The 24,432-nt window shown below is 40.5% G+C and overlaps 3 protein-coding genes and 1 non-coding gene across 9 annotated transcripts in view; all 4 read right to left on the bottom strand.

Annotated features, from left to right (window-relative positions):
- Positions 1–285: 285 nt before the first annotated feature.
- rbx1 (ring-box 1, E3 ubiquitin protein ligase) lies at positions 286–5,572 on the bottom strand. Its single transcript, XM_086056380.1, has 5 exons — positions 5,318–5,572; positions 4,114–4,192; positions 836–906; positions 519–604; positions 286–437 (listed from the first exon to the last, which is right to left on the bottom strand). Exons 1-5 carry the CDS (start codon positions 5,393–5,395, stop codon positions 425–427), a joined length of 327 nt encoding a protein of 108 aa, XP_085912506.1. The 5' UTR covers positions 5,396–5,572; the 3' UTR covers positions 286–424.
- A 370-nt stretch (positions 5,573–5,942) lies between these two features.
- Positions 5,943–6,014, bottom strand: trnaq-cug (transfer RNA glutamine (anticodon CUG)). Its single transcript has one exon. It is a non-coding gene; the product is annotated as a tRNA-Gln (tRNA).
- A 1,850-nt stretch (positions 6,015–7,864) lies between these two features.
- Positions 7,865–16,953, bottom strand: chadla (chondroadherin-like a). 2 transcript variants are annotated; one of them, XM_086054960.1, is made up of 10 exons: positions 16,118–16,953; positions 14,688–14,882; positions 14,456–14,611; positions 14,051–14,196; positions 12,646–12,884; positions 12,313–12,575; positions 11,016–11,352; positions 10,564–10,916; positions 8,896–9,062; positions 7,865–8,231 (listed from the first exon to the last, which is right to left on the bottom strand). In XM_086054960.1, the coding sequence occupies exons 1-10, from the start codon at positions 16,295–16,297 to the stop codon at positions 7,913–7,915; spliced, it is 2,355 nt and encodes a 784-aa protein (XP_085911086.1). In that variant the 5' UTR covers positions 16,298–16,953; the 3' UTR covers positions 7,865–7,912. The 2 variants fall into 2 exon arrangements, with proteins under 2 accessions (XP_085911086.1, XP_085911087.1); XM_086054961.1 differs by lacking the exon at positions 16,118–16,953 and adding an exon at positions 14,997–15,015.
- Positions 16,954–17,080: 127 nt separating this feature from the next.
- The window catches only part of LOC147134978 (ran GTPase-activating protein 1-like), an 11,973-nt gene continuing 4,621 nt past the window's right edge, over positions 17,081–24,432 (bottom strand). For 4 of the 5 annotated variants that reach the window (XM_086054965.1, XM_086054966.1, XM_086054967.1 and 1 more), the window contains exons 8-16: positions 23,105–23,218; positions 22,630–22,729; positions 22,254–22,338; positions 21,975–22,152; positions 21,088–21,204; positions 20,122–20,227; positions 19,677–19,762; positions 19,459–19,580; positions 17,081–17,679 (exon numbers count right to left, since the gene is read on the bottom strand). In XM_086054965.1, the coding sequence (XP_085911091.1) occupies positions 17,598–17,679; positions 19,459–19,580; positions 19,677–19,762; positions 20,122–20,227; positions 21,088–21,204; positions 21,975–22,152; positions 22,254–22,338; positions 22,630–22,729; positions 23,105–23,218 (990 nt within the window). In that variant the 3' untranslated portion in view covers positions 17,081–17,597. Of the gene's footprint in view, positions 17,680–17,837; positions 17,860–19,458; positions 19,581–19,676; positions 19,763–20,121; positions 20,228–21,087; positions 21,205–21,974; positions 22,153–22,253; positions 22,339–22,629; positions 22,730–23,104; positions 23,219–24,432 lie in introns of all 5 variants that reach the window. The other variant, XM_086054968.1, reaches the window with a different exon arrangement.

Here is a 24,432-nt window from a genome sequence, read left to right as displayed (position 1 = left end):
GGTACTAGCTGGGCTATTCAGGAGGCCTAGTGGCATCACATTTCATGTGCTAGCATATAATTAAACCATTAAAACATGTCATTTCACTATTTCCCAGTTTATGAGTTTTACTACATTTATCACCAAAGGTCCTGTCATCATGACTTGACCACTCAAGTGCCTTATTAATAAAGTAATACACTTAAGTCAGGCCCATGATGCAGCATTTAATCAGATGCTGTCCTACTACTAGCACTTAAATTTCACAGTTTTAGTCATTGGGAAAAAACATCCTACTCAAACCTATTCTGTCATTATATTCCTTTTTATTTGAAACAAAACAAAAAATGTGCACAAACAACTCTGGTTACAACAAGCTGAAAGGGAAGAGATACTTTGTTGGTAAAATCTAAGAAAAAAAGCCACGGAGGAGGTTTAAGTCCAGCTAGTGTCCATATCTAAGGAAAAAAATAGGACTTATTAGACTGACATTCCAACAACTTAAGCAATGTGAAATTCAAAATCACCAATTTACTCACTTCTGGAACTCCCACTCTCTGTTGTCCAGAGGGCACACCTGTCTAGTTTTGAGCCAGCGGGAAATACAGTGGAAGTGGAAGGCGTGCTGTGGACGACAAGAAAAATGTAAACATGAGCACCTCAACATGAAAGTGTCAGTGTCTTAATTAAAAATATCACCCAAGGACGATTCAATAGAGTTTTCTGCAGGCAGAAATTATTTGCCGCTTCCTAGCTGCTCAGAGCAGCTTTTAATGAGACAAAATGTGCACTTTAAATGAATAAATGACAACAAGCATTATTATCGGGTTGCTTCAGTTCAATCAGCCAAACTCACATTGCAGACACCCCAGGCTACTGTGCACTCCTCAGATGTCGCAGAAGCTTGGTTGGCCTGGCACTCTATACCTGGTGGAGAAACAAGTCACACATATTTAAGGCCACATCCCTCACCACAAAGGTGTGACTAGCTCAAAATGTCACACAAGTTAAACTCCATCTGCTGTAATAAAAGGCTTTTAGACAGTTGACGTACAATTGTCATTTCATTGAAGGGCATCCGGCATAAAAACCGTGTTAAACAAATCACGTGAATTACTTGCTCTGGCGACCCCTGACAAGGAATAGCTGAAAAGTCACTTGTCAATTGTTTTATTTTCAAAATATCATTACTAAACATAGCCTTGAGAGACATGAAAAGATGCATTATATATAGATTCATACTTCAATTAGGGTATTTTACATAACCATAATGCATTCTTACGGAGTTTAGCATCAATAATTCTGTTTAGTTGTTAAATAGTGTGCAGGTTAAAAAAAAAAATTTAAAAAAAAGCACACACCTATAGACTCAATATCAACTTTTACTGTCCTGAGCTTCAAAAAAGTATTTCTCTTTAAAACAAAAAAAATGGCATAGCTACAGCTTTCACTCCATCCCAAATGTGCACAGTCACAGTTGTACTTACGAACGTCTTTTCATACGAAATTTTCAAGTTACGAAACGCCTCAACAGGAAAATATTGCCTCTAGTTACGAAAGAAATTTCAGGATACGAAAGATAAAAGTATGGGCTGATACTCGCAGCTCCGGCGTATCCTGAACGCAACATACTCATAGCTGCTCTGCCATTGGCTATTACCTAGCATCTTCCTGGCATCCCATTGGCTAAGAGGGACCTCTACCGTATGTGTCTATGTGTGCAGATAGACAGGTAGATAGATAGATAGATAGATATGTCTGTGCAGCGTCCTCGTCATTTGCCCCTCGGGCCATGAGGTGTTCCGATAGTTTTACGTGAATTAGAAACGAGGAAAAGAAAAAAAAACTGAGATATCTGGGGTTTTTTGTCCATACAAACAAAGCAAGAGATAATAGAAAAGTATGAAAGGGGGATGCGTTTGGTTGATCTCGCGACATTTGACACGTTATTAAATCAGTTGTTTACAGAACGCCAGGCAAAAACCATTTCTGAGAGAACATGAACCAAAGAGGGCAAAAAGCGATGAGGACAGCAATTAAAAGATAAACGACCATCATTTTTATTCCTTAGTCCATTTTTTGTTTTTTTACATTATGCACAACTCTCATTTGTTGCGCAATAATCTAATTGTAGCATGTATTTGTTACATGTTTTGATGCATTTTTATGCTTTATAAAACATTGATGTCTGAATATTGGGGGGCTTGGAACGGATTAGGGCAATTTACATGGAAAACACGTCTCTACTTACAGAATTTTCTACTTAAGAAATTTCTTCCAGAACCAATTCATTTCGTAAGTAGAGGTACCACTGTATTCTCTTTTGGTCTTTACCTTTTTTTGTTGCCATCTTGCTATTTTATTTACTTTGCAGCTTACCATGTGATGTCATCAATAAACTAAACTAAAAAAAGTTTTTTTTGTACCGGAACGAGGCTTCATCTAATCTTCAGTCACAACTATTTTCACGCAACAAAATTAATTTTCACCATTTTAACTAATTCTAAAGGTCTAAAAAATAAATAAATAAATAAATAAAGTGACATTTGTGGTCTTATGGGTCAAATTTGACCCGTCAGTGAATACTGGCTGTTTAAAAGCTGTGGGTTACTCTGTGGATCAAATATGGCTCAACATGCTCCACAATAGACAGACAGACAGACGGAGACACACACACACACACAATCTCGTAAATTATTGTTACACGTGCACTCACACGTACACAAAGGCCATCTTCACCCCACATGAACTCAAAGCTTTCTTGTAGCATACATACATTTTGAATAAAAATAAACATTGTCATACATAAGCAGGGTTTGGGTGAGATATTATCAGTCGTGTTCTGTTGGAGCAGCAGTCTACAAGAGCAAGAGATGTACAGTTTATAAGGGGCTGGATCATAACTTTGGTCTTGACAGTCAGTGATCCTGAAGACAGAGAGGAAAGCCAAGCTGAGGAGGATGTGGATAAGGACGGGGTTCAGTATGACCCTGAACAAGACCACACATCTGATGAAGGGGACCCAGATTTCACAGATGCTGAAAGACAGGTCTTCCAATCAAGGAAATATGACATTTCATGGTCATCAAGCCCTCTGGACACCCAATACAGGGCACCGGGAGAGAACAACCTCAAAATGACTCCAGGGCCTACTAGATATGCTATGTCGCAAGCCCAAGACATCAATTCCACGTTTGAGCTGTCGGTTTCCACAACCTTTTCAGAAGATCCTGCTTGAGCTGACCAACATGGAAGGGGGAAGAGTGTTTGGTGATAGCTGGATGGCATAGGAACTAGGGAGGGGATTCCACACATGCAAGAAATGCATTTGAGTGAAATGCAAGGAGCACACTGTCTATAACCATCACATACTGATTCATGCATGTAAGCAACACACACACAAACACATTTTCAGTTTATGGTTTGATTTTCATTTGCATTTACAATTCTGTTTAAAATTAAGTTGTTTTTATGAGAAAGAAATGACTTTTTGTCTTTATCCTACCATAAATCTATATGGGTCAGTTTTGACCCCTAACACCACAGATGTCGCTATTGTTAATTATTTGAAATATAAAAATAAATAAATAAAATAATATTTGGAATAGGGTTACTCTAATATTAGCTTAAGATGTGGATAGTATAATTACTTATTTTATCACTATAAGAAACATAATTTGTGAATTTAAACAGTTTTTGTAATTGAACACGATTGGTATATTGTAAGATAAAATTTCTGTGGAGCCAAAAAATACAAATTTAAAACATTGTTTCCATGGATATGTATACATACTAAGTTAGCTATAAGTTGAAAAACAATATTGATTTATAATTCAATATTGTTTTTCAAAAACTAGTGTTTTAATGAATTTTCAGGGTGAGTTAAATCATGGGTCAAATCTGACCCCCAAACACTAAAGATGTGGGCAGCTTTCAAACACATTACAAAGGTTAAAAAAAAAAAAAAGTCAGACAGTTGTATGCTGCTTGGTTCCTAGATTCATTGTTTCGCATAGTGACTTGATTTGTTCAAAACATCAGCGACAAAAAAATGTAAGCTTATTCTGTGACACTTTCACACACTTTAACACAGAAAAAACAAGTGCAGTGAGTATGTGTCCCATGTGAACTTACAAAGATCCATGATATGGTTTCGACATATAGCACAGTTATCCACAACAATGTCCCAGGCCCACAGTGCCACAGCATTCCACTAGTTGGGGGAAAGAAAACAACTGTTAGTAAGGTCCACCAAATTAAATAATCAATATCTTATTAAGAAGCTACAATATCAATTAGTCTAATGTGCAATCGATTTCTTTTGCTTTAATAATGTCAACTGTTGCCATTATGAAATACTTATAGCATAACTGAGGTGAAAATTGGTATTATTTATGGATTATGAATGGAGAGTTGGCGCCAAAGTAAAGTTAAGTGACACAGAGGACTAAATCAGAGATCAGAACCATTTTTTCCATTGACATTAAAGGGTACGTGCTACTGCTACCTGATGAACTAACCGCTCTTGGTAAAACTGAAGTTTGTTTACATTCAGCCTTCAGCAGCCAACTTTTGTGACGCATTGCACGCCGTGATCGCTAAAATTACAGTATCAGCATCCTGACACTTCATATTGGTTAGTGGGGACTTGAATCATGTTGCGGTCTCTCGTGCTAACAATTTCACACAAATGTAGATTTGTCCAACATCAGGGAATAAAACTCTGGACCTCCTGTATGCTAACGTGAAGATAGCACTTTTAACATGTATGCCTAAAAGTTCAACATGTGACACCCGTGTTAATTGTTTCTAATTTATTATAATTTATATACTCGTTTCTGTGTGAAAGTGACAATTGAGTCGTCAAATCAGTTTCTTACTAAGGTGCTATAAAACGTAATGAACTTGTGAACATTTCTTACTCATGTTTCAAAATGGGATACACATATAAACGTGATTCCAAAGGCTAATTTGAACAATACATTTTCGATACCAATGTAGAACCAATGTTGAAGATCGTAGTCTAGATATAAATAACCTAAAAAATATATAAATGTCGCTGTTAGCAGAATACCGAATACATACGTATCGCATACGGGAAGCGGCGCCTTTAATTCCACAAAAACCTTACATGGGGGAAAAAAACTACAATAGTTTATCGTAAACAATAAGGACAAATAGACGTTGCTTGAGGCAAGCTAATCGCAAGCTAACTAAGCCGCATTGCAGTTAGCAACTTAGCATGCTAATTGATGCTAACTAGCTAGCTCGTTGATCCCGAGGAAAACTGTGCCATTGATTCACACACTGAATAGCTCAGTAACTCACGAAGCCATACCTTCTTGACTTCAAATCGCTTCTTACTTGCTCCGCTGCTAGAGCAGCTGGGTGCGTCTACGTCCATCGCCGCTGCCATCTTGAATTTGACAAGTTTTTAGTGAACCTGATTCAGCGTGAGGCTACTTCCGGTGCAGGACAAATCCGAAACGAGGGAACGTCACACGTTTTGAAACGTCAGTAATTGTTACAAAGCAACGATTGTCATATAGTACGTGTACATTGTTTTGAACTTTCTACGTAGGCGTGGTTTGAAAAGCACCCGTGAAGTTTTGCTCAAACATACCTGTCAAGTTGTACACTTTCGGCGTAATTTGTACAGGTGCACTGGAAACACCTTTTAAAACATGTACGCCGTACATCGCTGATTTCCGTTCACGTGACAGGAGACGTTCGAAAATAACGTGCACGATTATATACAGATATGTAAACGCAAATTACAACTTTCGTAAGATTCAGTAGACCCCGGGGTTGTCAGGTATGCTTTAAAAATATTGAGCTTGTTATGTTATTTTATTCAATCAATTGTTTTTCATTGCAACGCCGCCGCCATCTAATCGCATTAAGTAACATTTATAAGCCAAAACGTGCAAAAGTAAAGTGACTAAATTGGTGGACAAAAATACAGGTTCCACCGAGATTTGAACTCGGATCGCTGGATTCAGAGTCCAGAGTGCTAACCATTACACCATGGAACCATATGCTCCCCGATGTTCCTGTGTCTATAGAAATCGACAACGTTTTGGACATTTGAGGTTTGGGGGGGGGGGACCCATTATTTTTTTATTTTGTTCCATTTGCTGGCATCTTGGTGACAAAGAAATCTAATATGGTCCAGCTGCAGCCACGCGTGTTGAGAGTTAGTAATAGAGTGAACTTATATAGCGTTTTGGCTTCACCATATGATACCCAAAGCGTTTCAGAAAAGACTCTTTAAAAAACGTTTAGTTTGTATATGCACAGGAGGCATGTTATCATTTGGACCCAGGCTTAATAATGCACATCCATGTCCTCCAAACATTTAATTTGGAACGTGGTTTACAGTCAACTAAGTGTGAATTGGATAACATCGCATTCCTGAGCAAGAGAATGTATTTTTTTTTTTTTAATGTTTGATTCAAATAATGATTAGGACGTTGTGCAGTTACAATCCAGTTACTGGACACTTTATGGCAGCCCTACACAGGGCTATTTGACACCAAGGATAGGTGACGGTCAGCTGTAATGTCAAAAATAGACGATTACATAGATGGGGGGTAAAATCGGCTTCCTTCTATGCTTAGTCCGACTATTTTTTAAGTTTCCAGTCTAACATTTATCACCTACATCCATCATGGACAGATAGGTGGACCGGTCCGTCACATAGGCAGTATGACCAGCTCTGGTTTGTAGTGTGGCCTCGATAGGGGTCAGATGGTCCATTAAGCTTGAGGCTTGAGGCCCGGATACACCAAACCGATGTTGGCGGTCGCGAAGCGTCGTAGCGTCTTTAAGCGCCGTCTGATTGGTGTAGTGGCCATAGTGTCGTAACTGGGGGCGTTTACGTATGTTGAAACGGCGTCGCCAGTCGTGACATTTGGTCACTCACCAGTGTTGTCAAAATAAACAAGTATTTACTTACTGAGATTATGCTTTGTCAATTAACCACATTTTTAGTAACTGTTGATATAGAAGTTTGATTGAAGTCGCGAGGACCCACTGCATGTCCCTCACCCTGTGTCGTGTTGGGAACACCCCGGCTGTAACTGGATCCTTCTCATTGGTCGACAAAACGCGTACAGGAACGCCCAGTGGGCGTTCTTGTATCCTTACAGGAACGCCCTGGCCGCAGCCGGACCCTTCTAAAGAAATGTGTTGAAGTCAGTTGGGGAGTTTAATTTAGACATAAGTAGTGCTTTGCTGCTAACTTGTGTCATCTACAAGCATTTACATGATCTTTTTAAGCGAGATCAATTACTGAGCAAATATTGAGACTGCACTGTATTTTACATTCGAAAAAGGCTCACAGCACACTACCAAACACAAATGTCACAGAAAGTGGATACAGAGGCCAATTTTATAACTTGTGTCATCTTGTTGAAGTAGTTGTAGTTCATTGGTCTGTGTCACTATACATCATTGGCATAGGACTCAGGAGCGGGCAATTCCGGTCCTCGAGGGCCGGTATCCTGCATGTTTTATGTCATTCGAATGACCAGGATCGTTATCCAGCTTCTTCAGACCTTACCTTGCTGATTATATGATTATTTGAATCAGGTGTGTTGCAGCATGGAGAGATGGAAAACAGGCAGGACACCGGCCCTCGAGGACTGGAATTGCCCACCCCTGGTTGGTGGAAGAACAATATAAATTATGCATCAGTTTATGTGCTTTATATGTCATATGATGAGGTGATTATACACTAACCTCAGAGGGAAACCATATGTGGCCTGCAACAAAAAAAAGACATCCCTGTTTTTTATGTTTATTTACTCCAGAAGCAAACAGTGCACTCCATACAGTCAGCAGTTTTAGTTACAATAAACAATAATTTTTACATGTTGTGTCTAATGCACCTACTACAGAAAAAGAAAATCTAGCCATCTAATGATATGTTTTATGTTTTTGTCACTTTCTTCTTTTTGGTCACTGTTGCTACAAAGGGTTTCCTTAGAGGCTTTTTCTTTGTTGGCTTTGGTCGTTTTGTGTTGTTCCTTCCCGGTTTAGTCTTGACTCCAGAAGCTTTCACAAGGTTGAGTTTGGGTTTCTTGGTTTTTACATGAGCAGGGGCCACAATAACAACACGCTTTCTATCCGATTTGGAGCTGTTTTCCGGACAGGAATTGAATATGTCCAGATCCCTGACCTTCTGCCCTTTTAGCTTAGAAGGGAAGCCGCAGGTAGCGACCACCTCCAAATTCACTTTCTCCATCCACCTGTTGCAGAAACAAAACAAAAAAAGAAAAAAGAAAAGAAAATTCTGTATTACTGTCGGCGGCACGGTGGTCGACTGGTTAGCACATCCGCCTCACAGTTTAGAGGTCGTGGGTTCGATCCCGGCTCCGGCCTCCCTGTGTGGAGTTTGCATGTTCTCCCCGTGCCTGCGTGGCTTTTCTCCGGGTACTCCGGTTTCCTCCCACATTCCAAAAACATGCATGGTAAGTTGATTGGACTCTCTAAATTGCCCCTAGGTCTGATTGTGAGTGCGGATGTTTGTCTCTGTGTGCCCTGCAATTGGCTGGCAACCAGTTCAGGGTGTCCCCCGCCTACTGCCCAAGGACAGCTGGGATAGGCTCCAGCACGCCCCGCGACCCTTGTGAGGATAAGCGGTACAGATAATGGATGGATGGATGTATTACTGTCAGTCTCCAAGTAATCCGACAGTATGTTTTTGTTATGTGGGAGGAAGGTGGAGAACCCGGCGAACACCAATACAAGCACAGACAGAACATGCAAACTCAGAACTGTGATGCAGACATGCTAACCACTAGATCACAAGTCCACCATGCTTCCGATCAGGTGGGACTTTATTTCCTTAAATTAAAATTACCTTCCAAAATGTATTACAAACACAGTATTCTGAGCAAAACGTTCACTGACCTGTGCAGCGGCAACAAAGTACAGTCACACAGCAGAGGGTTGTCTTGAAGGTCAACCACCTCCAAGTCAGTGAGGGAGTCTAAGTCAGGAAGCTGCTTTAGCTGGTTTCCTCTCAAAGTCAGAGCCTTCAGTCCTCGGCTAAGCCCGGCCAGAGCGTCCCTGGACATCTGCACATCAGTGTCATAAGGGAATAGTTACGAGTCATTGAATAGAGTCATACAAGGATCTACAATAATGTGCAAGTTGCCTGAGGCAACCATTAGATTGGTCCAACATGCAGGGGCGTTTAAAAGTAGGTATACTTTATAGTGTTGATCATGAAAAAAACAAAAGCTTTATTAAAGTGGAAGTCAACGCACATTTTTTTTTTCAAGAACATGTTCTGTGCAAGCCCACAGTTGAAACAGGGCATTCTGATAAATATCGCGTTTGTGGAATAAGTCTTAATCCACTCGTTTTTAGCCATCTCTAGGGGTGGCCATTTTGTCTTCTGTCTACTGAGAATGACATCACAACTGCTCACAACGCCCAATCAGAGCTCAGATTCAGAAAACAGGTCAGCCGTGATTGGTCGTTGTCAGCAGTTGTGATGTCATTTCAGTCGACAGAAGACAAAATGGCCGCACCCACAGATGACTAAAAACGAGTGCATTTTACTGCTTGATTTATATTCCACAAATGCAAAATTAATCAGAATCCTGTGTTTTAACTAGTGGGCCGGCTGGGAACATATTCTTGAAAAAAATATGTTTGGGTTGACTTCCGCTTTAAATCACAATTAGGATATCAATCAAATTACCATAAATTACAATCTCATATGTGCTTAAATTGGTGGCCTTTATCATTTACACGGCGCATGTTTTCTCGAGTATACTTTATTTTTGAAAACCCTCAAACAAGAAATCCCCCACTATGTAAGAACTGTCCTGAGCATGTTTGTTCACTTGAGTGTTAAACAACGCAATTGCGAGTTACTTAGCCTATTTCTACCACTACAGTGTGCAGTTAGCTAAGCTAGCTATGCTTACACCCTGAAAACGCATCTTTCCTGGATGCCACAATTTACTGAACAGCTTGGTGTCATTTAATTCCTAAGCGAGAAGGTGACGCCATTGGCCGTCTGCTGGCCGTGAGCAACCCGGAAGCCCGTTAGCTCCCGAGCAAGCTGGTGACTAATGCCCCTCAATATACAGTAAGCATAACCCCTTGGTACATTCCAGTCACTAGAGGCTATAAGTGTAGCCTGTATATTTTTGTGGCTCAACAAACCCCCAGTGTTTGAGAGTGGAGATAAAAGCTTGATTTTTCAAAATTTTAAAGCCTAATTTTTTATACTGCACTTGCCAAATGTTTTTTATTATTCAGATTTGGCAAAGTTATTAACAACACGCATCTATGTGGTATGTTGAATTTACAATACCGTATTTGTTTTAACTTTACAGGGACTTTTAATTATTAAAATAGACATTTTTTAAATTGAAATTAAACCGTCAGATATGTTGTTTTAAAAGTGTGCATAAAACACCACAACTAGATTCAAATAAAAGTATGTATTTCCTGATTTAACCAAGTATCTTGCTACAAGAAATAAAACAAGTTTACAAAGAAATGTAAAACAGCATAAATATACTGTACACAACGCTCAAATGTTATTAATTCACTTTATACCCTCTCAGTGCTCATCTGGTCCATGTACAGCCACTTCAGACTTTGAGATATTGGCCGGAATGCGTTTGGTCCCACTGAGAGAATCCGGTTTTGAGACAGGTTGAGTTCCTCCAGACTGATGGCTTTTAATAGAGCATCAGTCGGAACGTTCGTCAGCTTATTTGAATCCAGGTGAAGTTTACCAAGAAAGGCAGAGTCCAAAGCACCCTTGGCCAAAGCGCGTATGGTGTTATTGGTCAAGTAAAGCTCTCTTAGTTTTGGAGTTGCTGAGGACAGCAGACCTGTGGGCTCCAGTTTTGAAATGGCATTGCGTTCCAGGTGTAATGCAAACAGATTTGGTAAGGGTCGCAGAGCTGTAGGAGAAACAAAGACACATTAAATATAGTCATTCTTTATTCCATGCATCATGTATAATTTTTATTCATTTCAGCCAGTCTTTCCGATCCACTGACCTGAACCAGGAAACTTTGCCAAACGATTCCCCTCCAGGTAAAGGTAACTGAGTGCCGGGGCTCCAGTGAAGGTTTCAGGGCCCAAGGATGTGAGGTCATTGTCAGAAAGATACAAATAAAACAGGTTTTTCATTCCTCGGAATGCGCCACCTTCGATCTCTCGAATTTTACAGAATTCCAAGTGAAGAGAAATAACTTGGCCGGTGGCGGGAAAACTGCTGGCGGGAAGGTTGTGGAAATGATTTCTGCGAAGGTCCAGTAGTTGAGTTTTAGCAGGGAAGCCTCGTGGGACTTTGGTGTGACCTCGGTTCTCACATGTGGCATGCTGTGCTTCAATCTAGGAGGGGTTGAAAGAACAAAAAACAAAAAGGAAGAAAAACAGAAGAAACAATGCATCTACCTTGTAAATCCTCAAAACTGGGAAATCAGCTTTATAAACATCACTTAGTGAAATTCACGTGATGAAAGCATTAGTAGGCGCTCATCTGCAAGAATACTTTGACGTGTCTGAAGGAGAACCCGGAATTGTCTATATATAGCAACATTTCCGAAGGCCAAATAAAGAAAAAAATTGAAGCAAGAGCTGTCCCACTTCAACTTGTCAATAAACCACGCTCATATCACATCATTATGCTGTAGGTCAAACATATATTAAGCTGTTGAACATGTTTCAAGACAAAAATTCATAAATCTCTGCTTGGTGTTATTGGTGATGATTCAAAAACTTACCGATTTCAGTGTGACATATAAATAAAGATAAATACATCATAGACCTTAAAGATGATTTCAATGTCATACCTTGTAATTTATTTTTTAATTTTTCTCAATTTTGAAGTAAAAAGAAAATGTGTGACTTTTACTTTTAGTTTAAGATGTTTTCAAAATGTATAACAAAACAATTTACAATTAAAAGTCTGATAGCTTGGACAAAAACAAATATGGTGCACTATCTATCAACGTTTTAACTTTGTATTGTAACTTTTTAATGCAACGACAAGCATTTTTTCATCCTCTGGTTCGTCAGAGCAAAACTTGTTACAACCAACTTCCACTAGCCTCTGGCGAGTATTGTGCTTTATTTCATAATTTTGTTATTGTCATGTTATTATATACATATTGATTCTAAACTGCTCCAGATGATGTCAGCTACACAGTTGCATGCTGTTGTATTTTATTTTCATACAGTATTCATAAGTAGTAATTGGAATGTGAAAGGCTACCTAAATGCATTTTTATTGACAACTAACATTCATTATAATTGATGAGTCTCATTGTCCCCAAAACAATCTGAACTCACGTGACAGTCGCAGTTAACTGGACACTTGATGTTCTGTTTGGGTTTGGCAGTCGGTGGGCTGCTGACGGCAATCACTTCCTCCTCAAACTCGTCCTTCAGTGGGTCCCCCCTGCTGCGGCAACGCATGTCGATGGCCGCCACGGCTCGGAGCGGCTCTTCGGAGAGGTGAGGTGGTCCTGCGCAGCTTCCCAGCAGCATGACACCCCCAACACTCGCCCAGTTCCTTAGGGGCCTCATGTAGCAGCTACAGTAGATGGGGTTGGCTTTAAGAACAAAATAAGTTGCATCAAAATTAAACACTCATTGAAGTTCAAATATAGGAGCTGTGCGTACCAGTGAGGTTGAGTTTGACAAGGTTTCTGGGACCCGCGAGAGGCTCCAGGTAACGAAGCTGGTTGTCACTCAAGTCCAAGTGGGAGAGCAGAGGAGCTTGGGACAAGGCCTGGTCCGACAGGTCTTGGAGGGACATGTGGCTGAGGTACAAGTGTGTCAGCTTTGCCATGGAAACGGACTCTTCGCCGAGGTAGGTCATGCGGTTGTGGCTCATGTCCAGGTGCGTTACCTCCTTGAGTCTTCAGTGGAGAAGACAATCAACAAGAATATGCTTTTATCGTACTATGCCGGCAACTGAATATATGTATCAAAGTCAACCGTTGGTCAAAATGACATTTCTAATGGTCTCCAGTCATCCAGACCCAGGTATGTAAACGTAAACAAAGCTTTTGCTTGCTCATCATGGCTGTCAATAAACACAGGGCTCATATGAAAATTACTGAAAATCTGAGCATAGCCGATGGGTCCTGAGTCCACGGTGGTGACTGTGGTGATTTAAAGTGGAAGTCAACCCCCCAAAAATTCTTAGCAGTAATATGTTCTCTGCACCTTCACTAGTCTAAACATAGTATTCTGATTAATATTGTGTTTGTGGAATATCAGTTAAGCAGCAAAATCCACCCGTTTTTAGCCATCTTGGGGGGGGTGACCATTTTGTCACTTCTGTCGACTGAAAATGACATCACAGTTCAGGCTCAGGTAACGACCAATCACAGCTCACCTGTTTTTTGAAGCTCAGCCAGGATTGGTTGTTAGCAGAGCCCTGAGCAACTGTGATGTCATTTTCATTCCACAGAAAGTGGCAAAATGGCCGCCAAGAGATGGACAAAATGGGTGGATTTTGCTGCTTAATTTCATCCATCCATTATCTATACCGCTTCTCCTCACAAGGGTAGCGGGCGTGCTGGAGCCTATCCCAGCAGTCTTCGGGCAGTAGGCGGGGGACACCCTGAATTGGTTACCAGCCAATCGCAGGGCACACAGAGACAAACATCCGCACTCACAATCACACCTAGGGGCAATTTAGAGTGTCCAATCAACTTACCATGCATGTTTTTGGAATGTGGGAGGAAACCGGAGTACCAGGAGAAAACCCACGCAGGCACGGGGAGAACATGCAAACTCCACACAGGGAGGCCGGAGCCGGGATCAAACCCACAACCTCTGAACTGTGAGGCGGACGTGCTTACCAGTCGACCACTGTGCCGCCGCTGCTTAACTCATATTCCACAAACGGAATATTAATCAGAATGCCATGTTTCGACTAGTGGGACTGCATAGAACATATTCTTGTTGGGTTTGGCTTGACTTCTTCTTTAATGATGCTTGAAAAGATGAAATTGAATTAGATAGGCCTACAACATAAAACGCATCTAAGAAAAACATTGAACGATTGTAAATAGACCTGGTCATAGCCTGGGTGGGGAAGAACTGCAGCTCATTGTGGTCCAGACTGAGGCGGGTAAGGGTGAACAAGCTTGCAAATGCCTCAGGAGCTAAGTTGTTGATGGAGTTATGGCTGAGACGAAGCCACTTGATGTGTTGCAGGCCCTGGGAGAGACAGAAAGTTGTTTTTTTTTTTTTAATGCAGCTTGTTTGTTAACAGGATTACAAAAATCAAAAACAAGATCACATTGATGCAAATAAAGTGCGTATGGAGGACTTCCTTATTTTGGTGCTTGTGTCACAATGGGACCAGTCCTCTTGCCTCAGAATATTAACACTCACATCTTTTTTTTCCTCCGATTATTTTAATTGAACCAAAAACTATTCCTTGTGATCTACTGCCTCATTTTTCAATGCCAACTACCTGGAAGGCCATGTTGGGGATGTACACCAGCTGGTTGTGGGTGAGAGCCAGCATGTTTAATGAGCCAAGCTGCAAAAAAGCTCCAGGTTGGATCTCCTCAACACTGTTGTGGTCCAGATGAAGCTCCTTCAAAGAGGAGAGGCCGTCAAAAGACTCCTACAGAGGGCCATGTGGAGGGAGAAATTTTTAGAAAGAGCACAAACCCGTGGAGGTTTTGGTTAAGTTCTCTTACCTGGTATAGAATGTCAATTTTGTTGTAGGCCAGGTTTAGGGAGACCACGCGGCCCAGCATGCGGAAAGCCCCCTCCTTCACTTTGACAATGTTGCATCGCTGTAGGTTGAGGTGGGTGAGGTAAGGTGTGTGCACAAATCCTCCTCTTAGGAGTACCCGCAGGTTGTTATTCCTCAGGTCCAATTTGACTGTGATCTGTACGCAACATTACATCAAGTGAGAGAAAATTGTGTCAGAGTTAATGTTTATTACAGTAGGCCTATGTCTAAATTATTGACCCTTTATCCAACATTTAGTATGTAGACCTACATATGCTTTAGTGGGCCATATGAAAGGATGTAAAGGACCGGAAATGGCCCCCTGGTCTTAAAGTGGAAGTCGACATAAACATATTTTTCCAAGTATATGTTCTATGCAGGCCCACTAGTTGAAACAAGGCAATATGATTAATATGAAATATGAGTTAAGCAGCAAAATCCACCTGTTTTTAGCCATCTCAGGGGGCGGCCATTTTGTCACTTCTGTCGACTGAAAATGACATCACAGACCCTGAGCGTTCAGATAACGACCAATCACGCTCACCTGTTTTCTCAAGCTGAGCCATGATTGGTCATTACCTGAGCACTGAGCAGTTGTGATATCATTTTCAGTTGACAGAAGTGACAAAATGGCCGCCCCCTGAGATGGCTAAAAACGGGTGGATTTTGCTGCATAACTCATATTCCACAAACACAATATTAATCACAGAGCTGGGCAGTCCGTCCCTGGCCGGACCGGTCGGACCCTCCGGCCCGGCCAGATGCCCATTTTTTGGGCGGAGGAGTGGCGGGTGACAAATTTTAAAAATGGCTTGACGCAGAGAACAGAAGTCATCCCAAACATATTTTTTTCAGGAATATGTTCTATGCAGGCCAACTAGTTGAAACAAGTCATTCTGATAAATATTGCGTTTGTGGAATAAGAGTTAATCCACCCCTTTTTAGCCATCTCTGGGGGCGGCCATTTTGTCTCTTCTGTCGACTGAAAATGACATCACAATTGCTCTTGGCTCAGGTAAAGACCAATCACGGCTCACCTGTGTTCTGAAGCTGAGCCGTGATTGGTTGACAGAAGTGACAAAATGGCCCCGTGAGCTGGCTAAAATGGGGTGCTGCTTGCTGCTTAACTCATATTCCACAAAAGCAATATTAATCAGAATGCCGTTTAAACTATTGGGCCTGCATAGAACAAATTCTTAAAAAAAAATGTTGAGTTGATTTCCTATTTAAGTTTGACACCTGTGATCTATAGACAGCATTTGATCGATCTCATACTGTAATAAAAATGTTAAAAAGACCATCGATTCCAATATGACACATTGGAATGGATTTTTAAAGGTTCCTTGCCAGAAGTAGTGTCAAGTTGAAGCGAGGCAGTAGACAATTTCTCACCTCGTCAATAGTCTGGGGAACCTCAGTAAGGTTCTTGCCAACGCAGGCCACAGTGAGCTTGGCACCGTCACAATTGCACATTTGAGGACACTTGCCCGCTTCCACATTTGATATGACTGCAAAAGTCCCCAGCAAAATGGCAGCAGGGAGGATAAGCATCTGTGCAAGGAAGACCCTCATGTTTAAATGAGAAATTGACTGCAATCTGCAAGGTAAAATATTAAAATATACACTATACTTATATCAAAACTTTCTCACTGACAAATTTGTCTTTGTAACTGTTACAATTCAACTAACTAAATAAAACCAATGCTTTTGATTAAATTGATGCCAATGAATTGCTTCACTGCCTTAATAGATAAAAATATATATATTTTTAAAAAACTTCTCTACACGTGATCAAAATACACATTACTCCCAAATCTTTTCTACATTCCAACCTTTGAGGGAAGCAGGCTGCAAATGCCCATGAATTTGAAAAATAAAAATCTTACCTTCATGCAGAAGTCAACCTTTGTTTCTTTGACATGAAATGTAAAAAAAAAAAAAAGACAAAAAGACAAAAAAAGAAAATGTAAACGTAAAATGTAAAAGCCTGCGACTTTTCAAAAAACCACATCCAGCGTGTTCACCGGAGTCTGGAGTCCAATGGATAAACGAGTCTTTGGTAAATTCTTCCTCTTTTGACCCCTGATCCCTGCACCCACAACTGCAAATTAACACCTTGGTTTTACATTTTCTGCTCAGTTAAAGTTTGAGATACTGCAAGGAATAGCCACATTTGCATGGCAAGTTAAATGGATTTAAAATAAAGTACTGCATTCATTGTGGCATTAACACTTTCCTAAACAACATAAAATATAAAAATACCAAAAATATCAACAGGACATATGGGGGGGGGAAAACTGTTACCGGATAGACTACGAATGGAAACTGATCTGAATAAGGGACAAGACATGTAAACAAGATGAAACCAACTGAATTTATTTTAACAATGCAGAGCCACAACAGCTTGTGACTCCTATCAGAAAATAAATCCCTTTACTTTTCTAATAATATTTAGCAGCTCATTCATAGCACACATTACATTTATTAATGAGCTTCAAGAACAACTTAAAAAAAAAGAAGTAAAGGTAAATGCTGTACAACAGCCTAAAATGACGTCATTAAGTTTGCATTCAAGTACATAGTACAATATAGTGTGTTGAGTGGCCAGCAGCCAAATGTCAGCTGGCAGTCAACTTTTTTTTTTTTTTTTTTTAAATACACCACAGTTACAGAGAAGATAATATCTAAGTGTTAGGCAACAAAGGACTGCATGTCCAAACGAACAGATCAACAAGCATCCAGCTCCAAAGAATTGCATTAATGATTATTTGGATGAAGAAGATGCGCCTTTCACTCAAATATGAGCAAATGTGTGCCGGTTCCCAAAGGGCCATCACAGTTGTTTGTGCGTTTGTTTATTCATTGGCAGTCTTCAGGTCTCTGTGCGGGCCCTCTGCAAGGTGGACTGCAGCTTGTGTCGAGAAGAGCCACAGGACTCCAAAGCCTTGTTGTTTCTGCGAATAATAAACAGCTCTCATCTGTATGCATTTATGCACGATCAGACCGCTGTTAAAATGGCTGATCATGCTGAAACGTCACAATGGGCTTCAAAACATTATTTTAATGGGACCGTATGTCATATCATTAAAAAGTTGAAATCACAGAGACCTACCTTCACTTTGTCCTAGTTAATGCTTGAAAGAAATTTGTTGAGAATAAATACGAATACGAATGATGCATATGAAGTGCCTTCAATAGGTTTTGAGACTTTTTCCGTAGGGACACTTTTTTTTTTTTTTTTTTTTTTTTTAAAACCTCGGACAAGCACTAAACTCTATTCCACTTCAAATCACTCCCCGCCAGCTGCAATGCACTTGTTATATCATTCCAACAACTTCTGGAAGTCCTCCGATGTGAACGAGTCCACGACCCTCATCACAGCCTCTTTCATCTCGTCAATAGTCTCAAAACGACGATTTTCCTTGAGCTTGGTGAACATACAAAAGTCACAGGGAGCAAGATCTGGACTGTAGGGAGGGTGAGGAACTGTCTTGATATCCATCTCGGTCAAATATAGTTGGAAACAAAAATGGACTTGTAGACTGGCGAATTGTCCTGGTGGAAATGCCACAGACACTATTTGAAGAACACCGGCCTTTTGCCTTGGGACAAATGTAGTGCAAATTTTCTGCATGTTCAATTCATCATGAATAATTGTGTGGACTGTTCCCACACTAACTTTAACCAGTACACTTATTGCCTCTATTGACGCTCAACAGTCCTCATCCATAAAAGTATGAATTTTCTTCCCCAGCTCAGGTGTCCTGAATTCCCGCCCCCTCTCACACCTCTCGTTGTCTCTCACAGTCAGCATGGCGCTTTTTCCAAGCTTAATGCAAAAAATTTATATCATATCGTGCTTCCAAAACATCCTCCCATCCCGACTGCATTCTGCAAAAAGTCAGCTGTGACGAGCGTGGTTTAGTTGGGTTCGCTTAATGTCCATATACAGCTGTCTCTTTCAACTTGGAATAATAAAAAATGGTATGTTGTCACATTAGACATACAGTATATTACTGACATATCAAATTTACAAGAGTGTGGGGTGTATAAAGGTCTCAAAACATATCGAAGGCACCTCGTACAATACTTTTTCACTTGAAATAGTTCCGTCTTAATACCATGCCTGTGACATTTTTTTGCTGAACCAGTTTTGTTGGGCAGCGCAAGATGTGAGTACATGTTGAGCTACTCTAAAATAGCAAGCATGAAATGCAAGGCGTATGCCCGCCCACACAAACAGCATGGCTTCTATTTTCTCTGAAGTCACATCACTACAAAGTTGCTGATTGACAGTGTGAAAAACTATCATCTGACAGCGTACACAGTGCCAAACACAATTAGCTTACGATGCCCACTGCATCAACAGCTTCCCAATTAAGTATGTGCTACTTAAAAGGAAAAAAAAAAAAAAAGATTTACTCCAGAGACGCAACTATTTGTGAACAAGCAATCCAAATTTTCCAGAATATATCACCTTTAAATGCTGTTGTGCAGCTGTAAACGAAGAGCATTTCATTTTTTTACCCAGAATAAAACGAGTATGAATAAGACATCACCACCAATGTGAACTATCACCATCCAAATGCACATACAGCAGTACATCGCTGTTTCCCCACACACCAGGTCCAATAGAATTTGTGTACAGTAGTTGCTTTGTTCCTGATGAGTATTGTGCGATGTTTTATACCTGGAAGCTGCCTGCTGATTGGCTCATTCTGTCACGCCCTTACCGGGACATGAAGGCCTCCAGCACAGCCACACTGTCTTTGGGGAAGTAGTCCTGACGAACAGCATGCTCCAAGGCCTGCAGGTGGCCGGCTACCACCAGCACAGGCTTCACCTTATCCTCACTCTGAGATTATGACGACGGGAGAGGAGAGAAAAGAAAAGAGTATGGAGACTGAAAAGGCGGAGCACATAGAGGTAAAGGGAGTCACTCTCTGCTCACCTTAATAAGCCCCAGCAACACTAGCAAAGAGGACACAAAATTGTAGCCTTGTAAGGAGGTAGAAAAGGCCTTCCTCAGAAGGGCATCTGTGAGAGGAAAAAAAAAAAAAGATTAAAAGCGCTGTGGCATTAGCTTTTAAGAATATAAGGCAAATCCAAAAGGGCATTTTGTCTCGCAGCCCTAATATGTATTGTGGTAGACGTGATCAATTTCAGTAGAAAATGTGTTTGAAAAGAAAACCTTGATCCTGAACTGCAAAGCATTCTGCAGGATGCAGGCAGAGGCTACAGTGAGGCACGGGATTTGTGCCACAATTACAAGCACGTAAGAGGAAATTTTCAGACTGCTATGAAATACTTATGATACATTTCAGCTGCAATATATAATAACAGAAAGCAACTGAAAGGTAAAGATAGATGTTTTTGGCACGTCACAAAAAACTCACCAACACTTTCCAAAACTGCATTCTTAACTTCATTATTGTCCTCTTTGTACACAGACGCAATTTTGAGAAAGGCTTCAGCTGTTTTTCTTGCATCGGACACATCCACCTGGTCACAAAGGAAGGAAAAGGAATCAGCTTTATCTCCGTTTCCAAAAAAGCCATGTTCATTTTGTATGGCTGTCCTGAACTTTGTAAAGTGTGAAAAGCGAGAAATGCAAGATGATCAGAATGTATCCCACGTTGTTGATGATCGGTTACACGTGTAGCCGAAAAGCGATTTAACAGAAGAACTAGGGTTCATTAGCAAAGTCATTAAAAAATCCCAATAGATGGTTTGCAACTAACATACCGCTGTCTTTTTTTTTTTTATACCTTCAACATTTATTAAGACCATTCGTGTGCCAAGTAAGCAGCCATTACCTTTTCTATCAGTGTGGAAACAGGAGTCAGTGGACATCTCATCAAAAAGCTTGCAATTAGCAACTATTGCCACTGACTGCTCAGTCAACCTCAGTACACAGGGCTATTTGGCCTTACACTAAACCCTCGCTGCCACGTACAGCGAAAACTCATGAATAATTGACGTAGCTATTAGTAGATGCATTAGGAGAGAAAAAACAAAACCATGCTCAGTTCCAGTGTCAGTATGAATGGGAACACGATGCATTCATGTACCAACCCCAAAACAAAAGCAGACAAAACCAAAACAAATAATTAAACCAAACAACAATAACACCAAGACTTCACAAGATTGCTTTGGACTCAGCCCAAACCAGCAAATATACACAGATAATAGTTTTCGGCAAATACTGGTGGCTAGGTTCCCCAAATAAATCTGCCAGTGTACAAAATCAATGCGGAGGGTCACCTTATCACATTGAATATATGATAAACAGTGGGATACAATAAATTATTGGATTTGTTCCAGATTTTGGCACCCTTCTCTTAGATTATCAGATACTGTACCTGCTGCTCAATCAGTGTTGCTCTTTTGGCCCCCAGCTTGAGCAGTTTATCGGGCGATGGAAAACTGAGAAAGGATGAGACATCGGGTGGTCGTGGTGCTGATGGTGGTGTGGAAAACTATAATGGCAAAGTAAGACGTCAGTTTAATTAAAAAAAATAAAAATCTTTCTTTGAAGATCTGAAGAAAAAAAAACTGGTCCAGTCTGTTTTGGTTAAGTGGACGTCAATCATTGCATTTGATAAAATCAAGATTTTAGCAAAAAGTTGGGGTAATATATAATTATGGTATTTTCTTGACTATAAGCCGCTACCTTTTTCCTAGGTTTTGAACCATGCGGCTTATATAAAGGTGCGACTATTCTGTGGATTTTTCTTCCACCGCTACAATAGCCATTAACAGGATGTGACTGCAGGTGGAGGAGTTCAACAGGCGAGGGCGCTATGCACTAGGTTAAGCACTAGGTGTTGCATTGGGTGGTATGCGGAAGTAGAGCAATAAAAGGTGGACGTGAACTGACAAACTGGAGTGCCAGCGGGCAGTGAAATGAAGATAAGTACTACTTATTTTCTCTTGGTTCTGTTCCGTTTTAATCAGCAAAGTTGCTGCCATGTTAAAAGGCACTGTTAGGAAAGAATCTGTTCAGGTACATGTACATTTACAGTTCAAAATGGTTCTGTAAATGCAGTAAATATCTAATTTTTCAACATAGGTGCGGCTTATATATCGTTCTTTCATTATTATTATTATTTTTAAAGAGAGTTGATGTGGATTATATAAAAGTATGTCTTATCGTCCAGAAAATGCGATAAATGAAAACTGACAGATTAAATGAATCCAAATTATTGAACTCTTTTCAGAAGGAGCATGCTGACCCGACCCGAATTACCTTGCTGCCAGTGTTTAAATCTTGCTGCTCTTCGTCGTCGTCCTCCTCCTCCTCTTCTTCCTCTTCCTCCTCTTCATCCACCTCCTCGTCGTCATCGTCCTCATCATCATCCTCGTCGTCGTCATCCTCGTCGTCCTCATCATCCTCATCCTCATCTCCTGGTTCACCCTCATCATCACTGAAGACAAACAAAGCTTTTGATGATCAACCACCTAGCATTCCAACCATCTAAAAGCACTCATGTATGTCGACTTGAATGTGAAGGGGTGCTGCTGTTACCTGAGCGATGCCAGAAGCTCGGCCATATTGATGCCTTCCATGAAATCTTTCAGAGTTTTGCAGCCGTCCTCTCCCAGGTAGTTACCTGCAAAACACGATGTTGAGAATGTTACATGCGGTCACAGCACAGGAATATTAGCTTCATAATCATCCTGCCACTGACTGTTCATGTATTATCTTCTGTTTGTTGTACAACTGCTGTTTTCACTTATTGTCGTTTTACTTTTTTTTTTTGTTATTCTATTTATTCCCATTTATTTAACGGTAATTCCGATGAGGGCTCGCTTGGCTTGTGCATGTTTGGTGTTATGAACACGCCATAATCGGTCAGTGATGAAGCAATCACAAATAAAAGGAAGTTGTTACAGTTCTTTACCATTTAAATCCAGTTTTTCCAGCTGATTCTTGTTCTTGACTGCATGGGCCACAGCCAGTGCAGCTTCCTCAGTTATCTCTCCGAATGACAGATTAAGTTCCTGTTGAATGTAACAGAGTATTTGGTTGGAGAAGAAATAAAGGTCAAGGGGATAGAAAGGAGTTTTCAATAACCGTAGAAGTAGTGTCCATAGTCTAACAAAACGTAAATGATCACCGATAAGCAATTGTGCCCTATTTGGACACCTATGATTGTCATTTAGCTGAAGACCTATAATGAAATTGACAGCAACAACTCTAATAAAAGTTAATGGCTTCAGTGTAGCGTGATTCTGACCAAAACTTGGTGAATCTGAAAGAAAACTAGAAAAACATGATGCAGACAAAAATATATTTGCATTTCTATATTCAAGAGTTGATTTTATTATGCCAGTCTAATAGATAATATACTGCAGCCAAGACAAATGAAGACTCACCTTCAAAATCGGTAGTCCTTCTGAAACACTTTCAGCAATGGCTGTGGCTCCAACTGGGCGCACCAAACAGTCGCCAAAGTTTATCACCTGGATACTTTGCAAATATTTCAGGGCCTGTGAATGACAGCAAGCATTAACACAGCAACAAAAATATTAGTCAACACTATCAGGTCAGAATGATCTGTTTGTGTCTTGGTGATGCCTTTTTTTCAAATTAATACCTTTATTATCTTTTTTTTTTTTTTTTTCTCCACTGGATATTGCTGTTGACTTAGCCCATTAAGTACGGGAGCGCATAACCGCGTTTCTACCACTAGAGCCGGGAGCGCTGTTCCATCATTCTACCTTTAAAGCCGGGAGAGCGGATAAGTCAGTGTCCTTTTTTAATCCAATTCTCTGTCTCTTAGTCAATTTAATGCATGAGAATATACACGTGAGGGTGTCGCGAGACCGCGGAGGATGTCGTGGAATTTCGTAGGTAGGCTAATGACGGGCGCCATCGATCGCCGGGAGCTCTGATAATTAACGGCAGTGCTATATAGACGACGCGCATGGTCTGTGGAACCAGACGAACATGATATGATATGGTTTGTAGACAATGACGATATTGACATCTTTGTAACAGAATAGAGGATGGTAATTACCACTCGATTTAAAAAAAAAAATTAAATAGTGCTTCTCATGCACTGACACATTACTTTTACACCTTTGATTGAAACAGTAAATGATAATAATAATTCTGCCTGTGTGAAAGCCACATGTCTAAGCTCTTTAATTCTTTTGGAATCATGTTTCTGTCTGCTACAGGGGCTGAGATATTAATCATTTTGTAAGTGTTGAATTTCTGGGAGAACTTCAGGTTTTCAAGGGTAATTCCAAAGGCGACCTTAGGTTTTGGGGAGCTGTTGAGACAGGCGCTTTAGGCCTTAATGGGTTAAATGGGAAGTCAACCCCAACATCTTATTTACAAGAATATATTCTGTGCAAGCCCACTAGTCTAAACAAAAACGAATCGGAATCGAGAATCGTTAGGAACCGGAATTGAATCACCCAAATTCAAATGGTGCCCAACCCAAGCTTTGATTGATTGTTACCTGAGCCGTGAGCAACTGTGATACCATTTTCAGTTGACAGAGTTACAAAATGGCCACCCCCTGAGATGGCTAAAAACAGGTGGATTTTGCTGCTTAACTCATATTCCATAAATGCAATATTAATCAGAATGCCATGATTCGATTAGTGGAGGCACATAGAACATATCATTGTAAAGACATTTTTGGGCTCGACTTCTTTAACTTTAAAGCCTGTAAACTGCTGTGAGCCTTCAG

Source organism: Filicampus tigris, chromosome 16, assembly GCF_054856515.1.
Source record: "Filicampus tigris isolate MCC_2025a chromosome 16, RoL_Ftig_1.0, whole genome shotgun sequence".
Lineage (NCBI taxonomy): Eukaryota > Metazoa > Chordata > Actinopteri > Syngnathiformes > Syngnathidae > Filicampus > Filicampus tigris.
The sequence above is the reverse complement of the archived record's forward strand: the minus strand, read 5'-3'. Positions and strand labels throughout refer to the sequence as shown.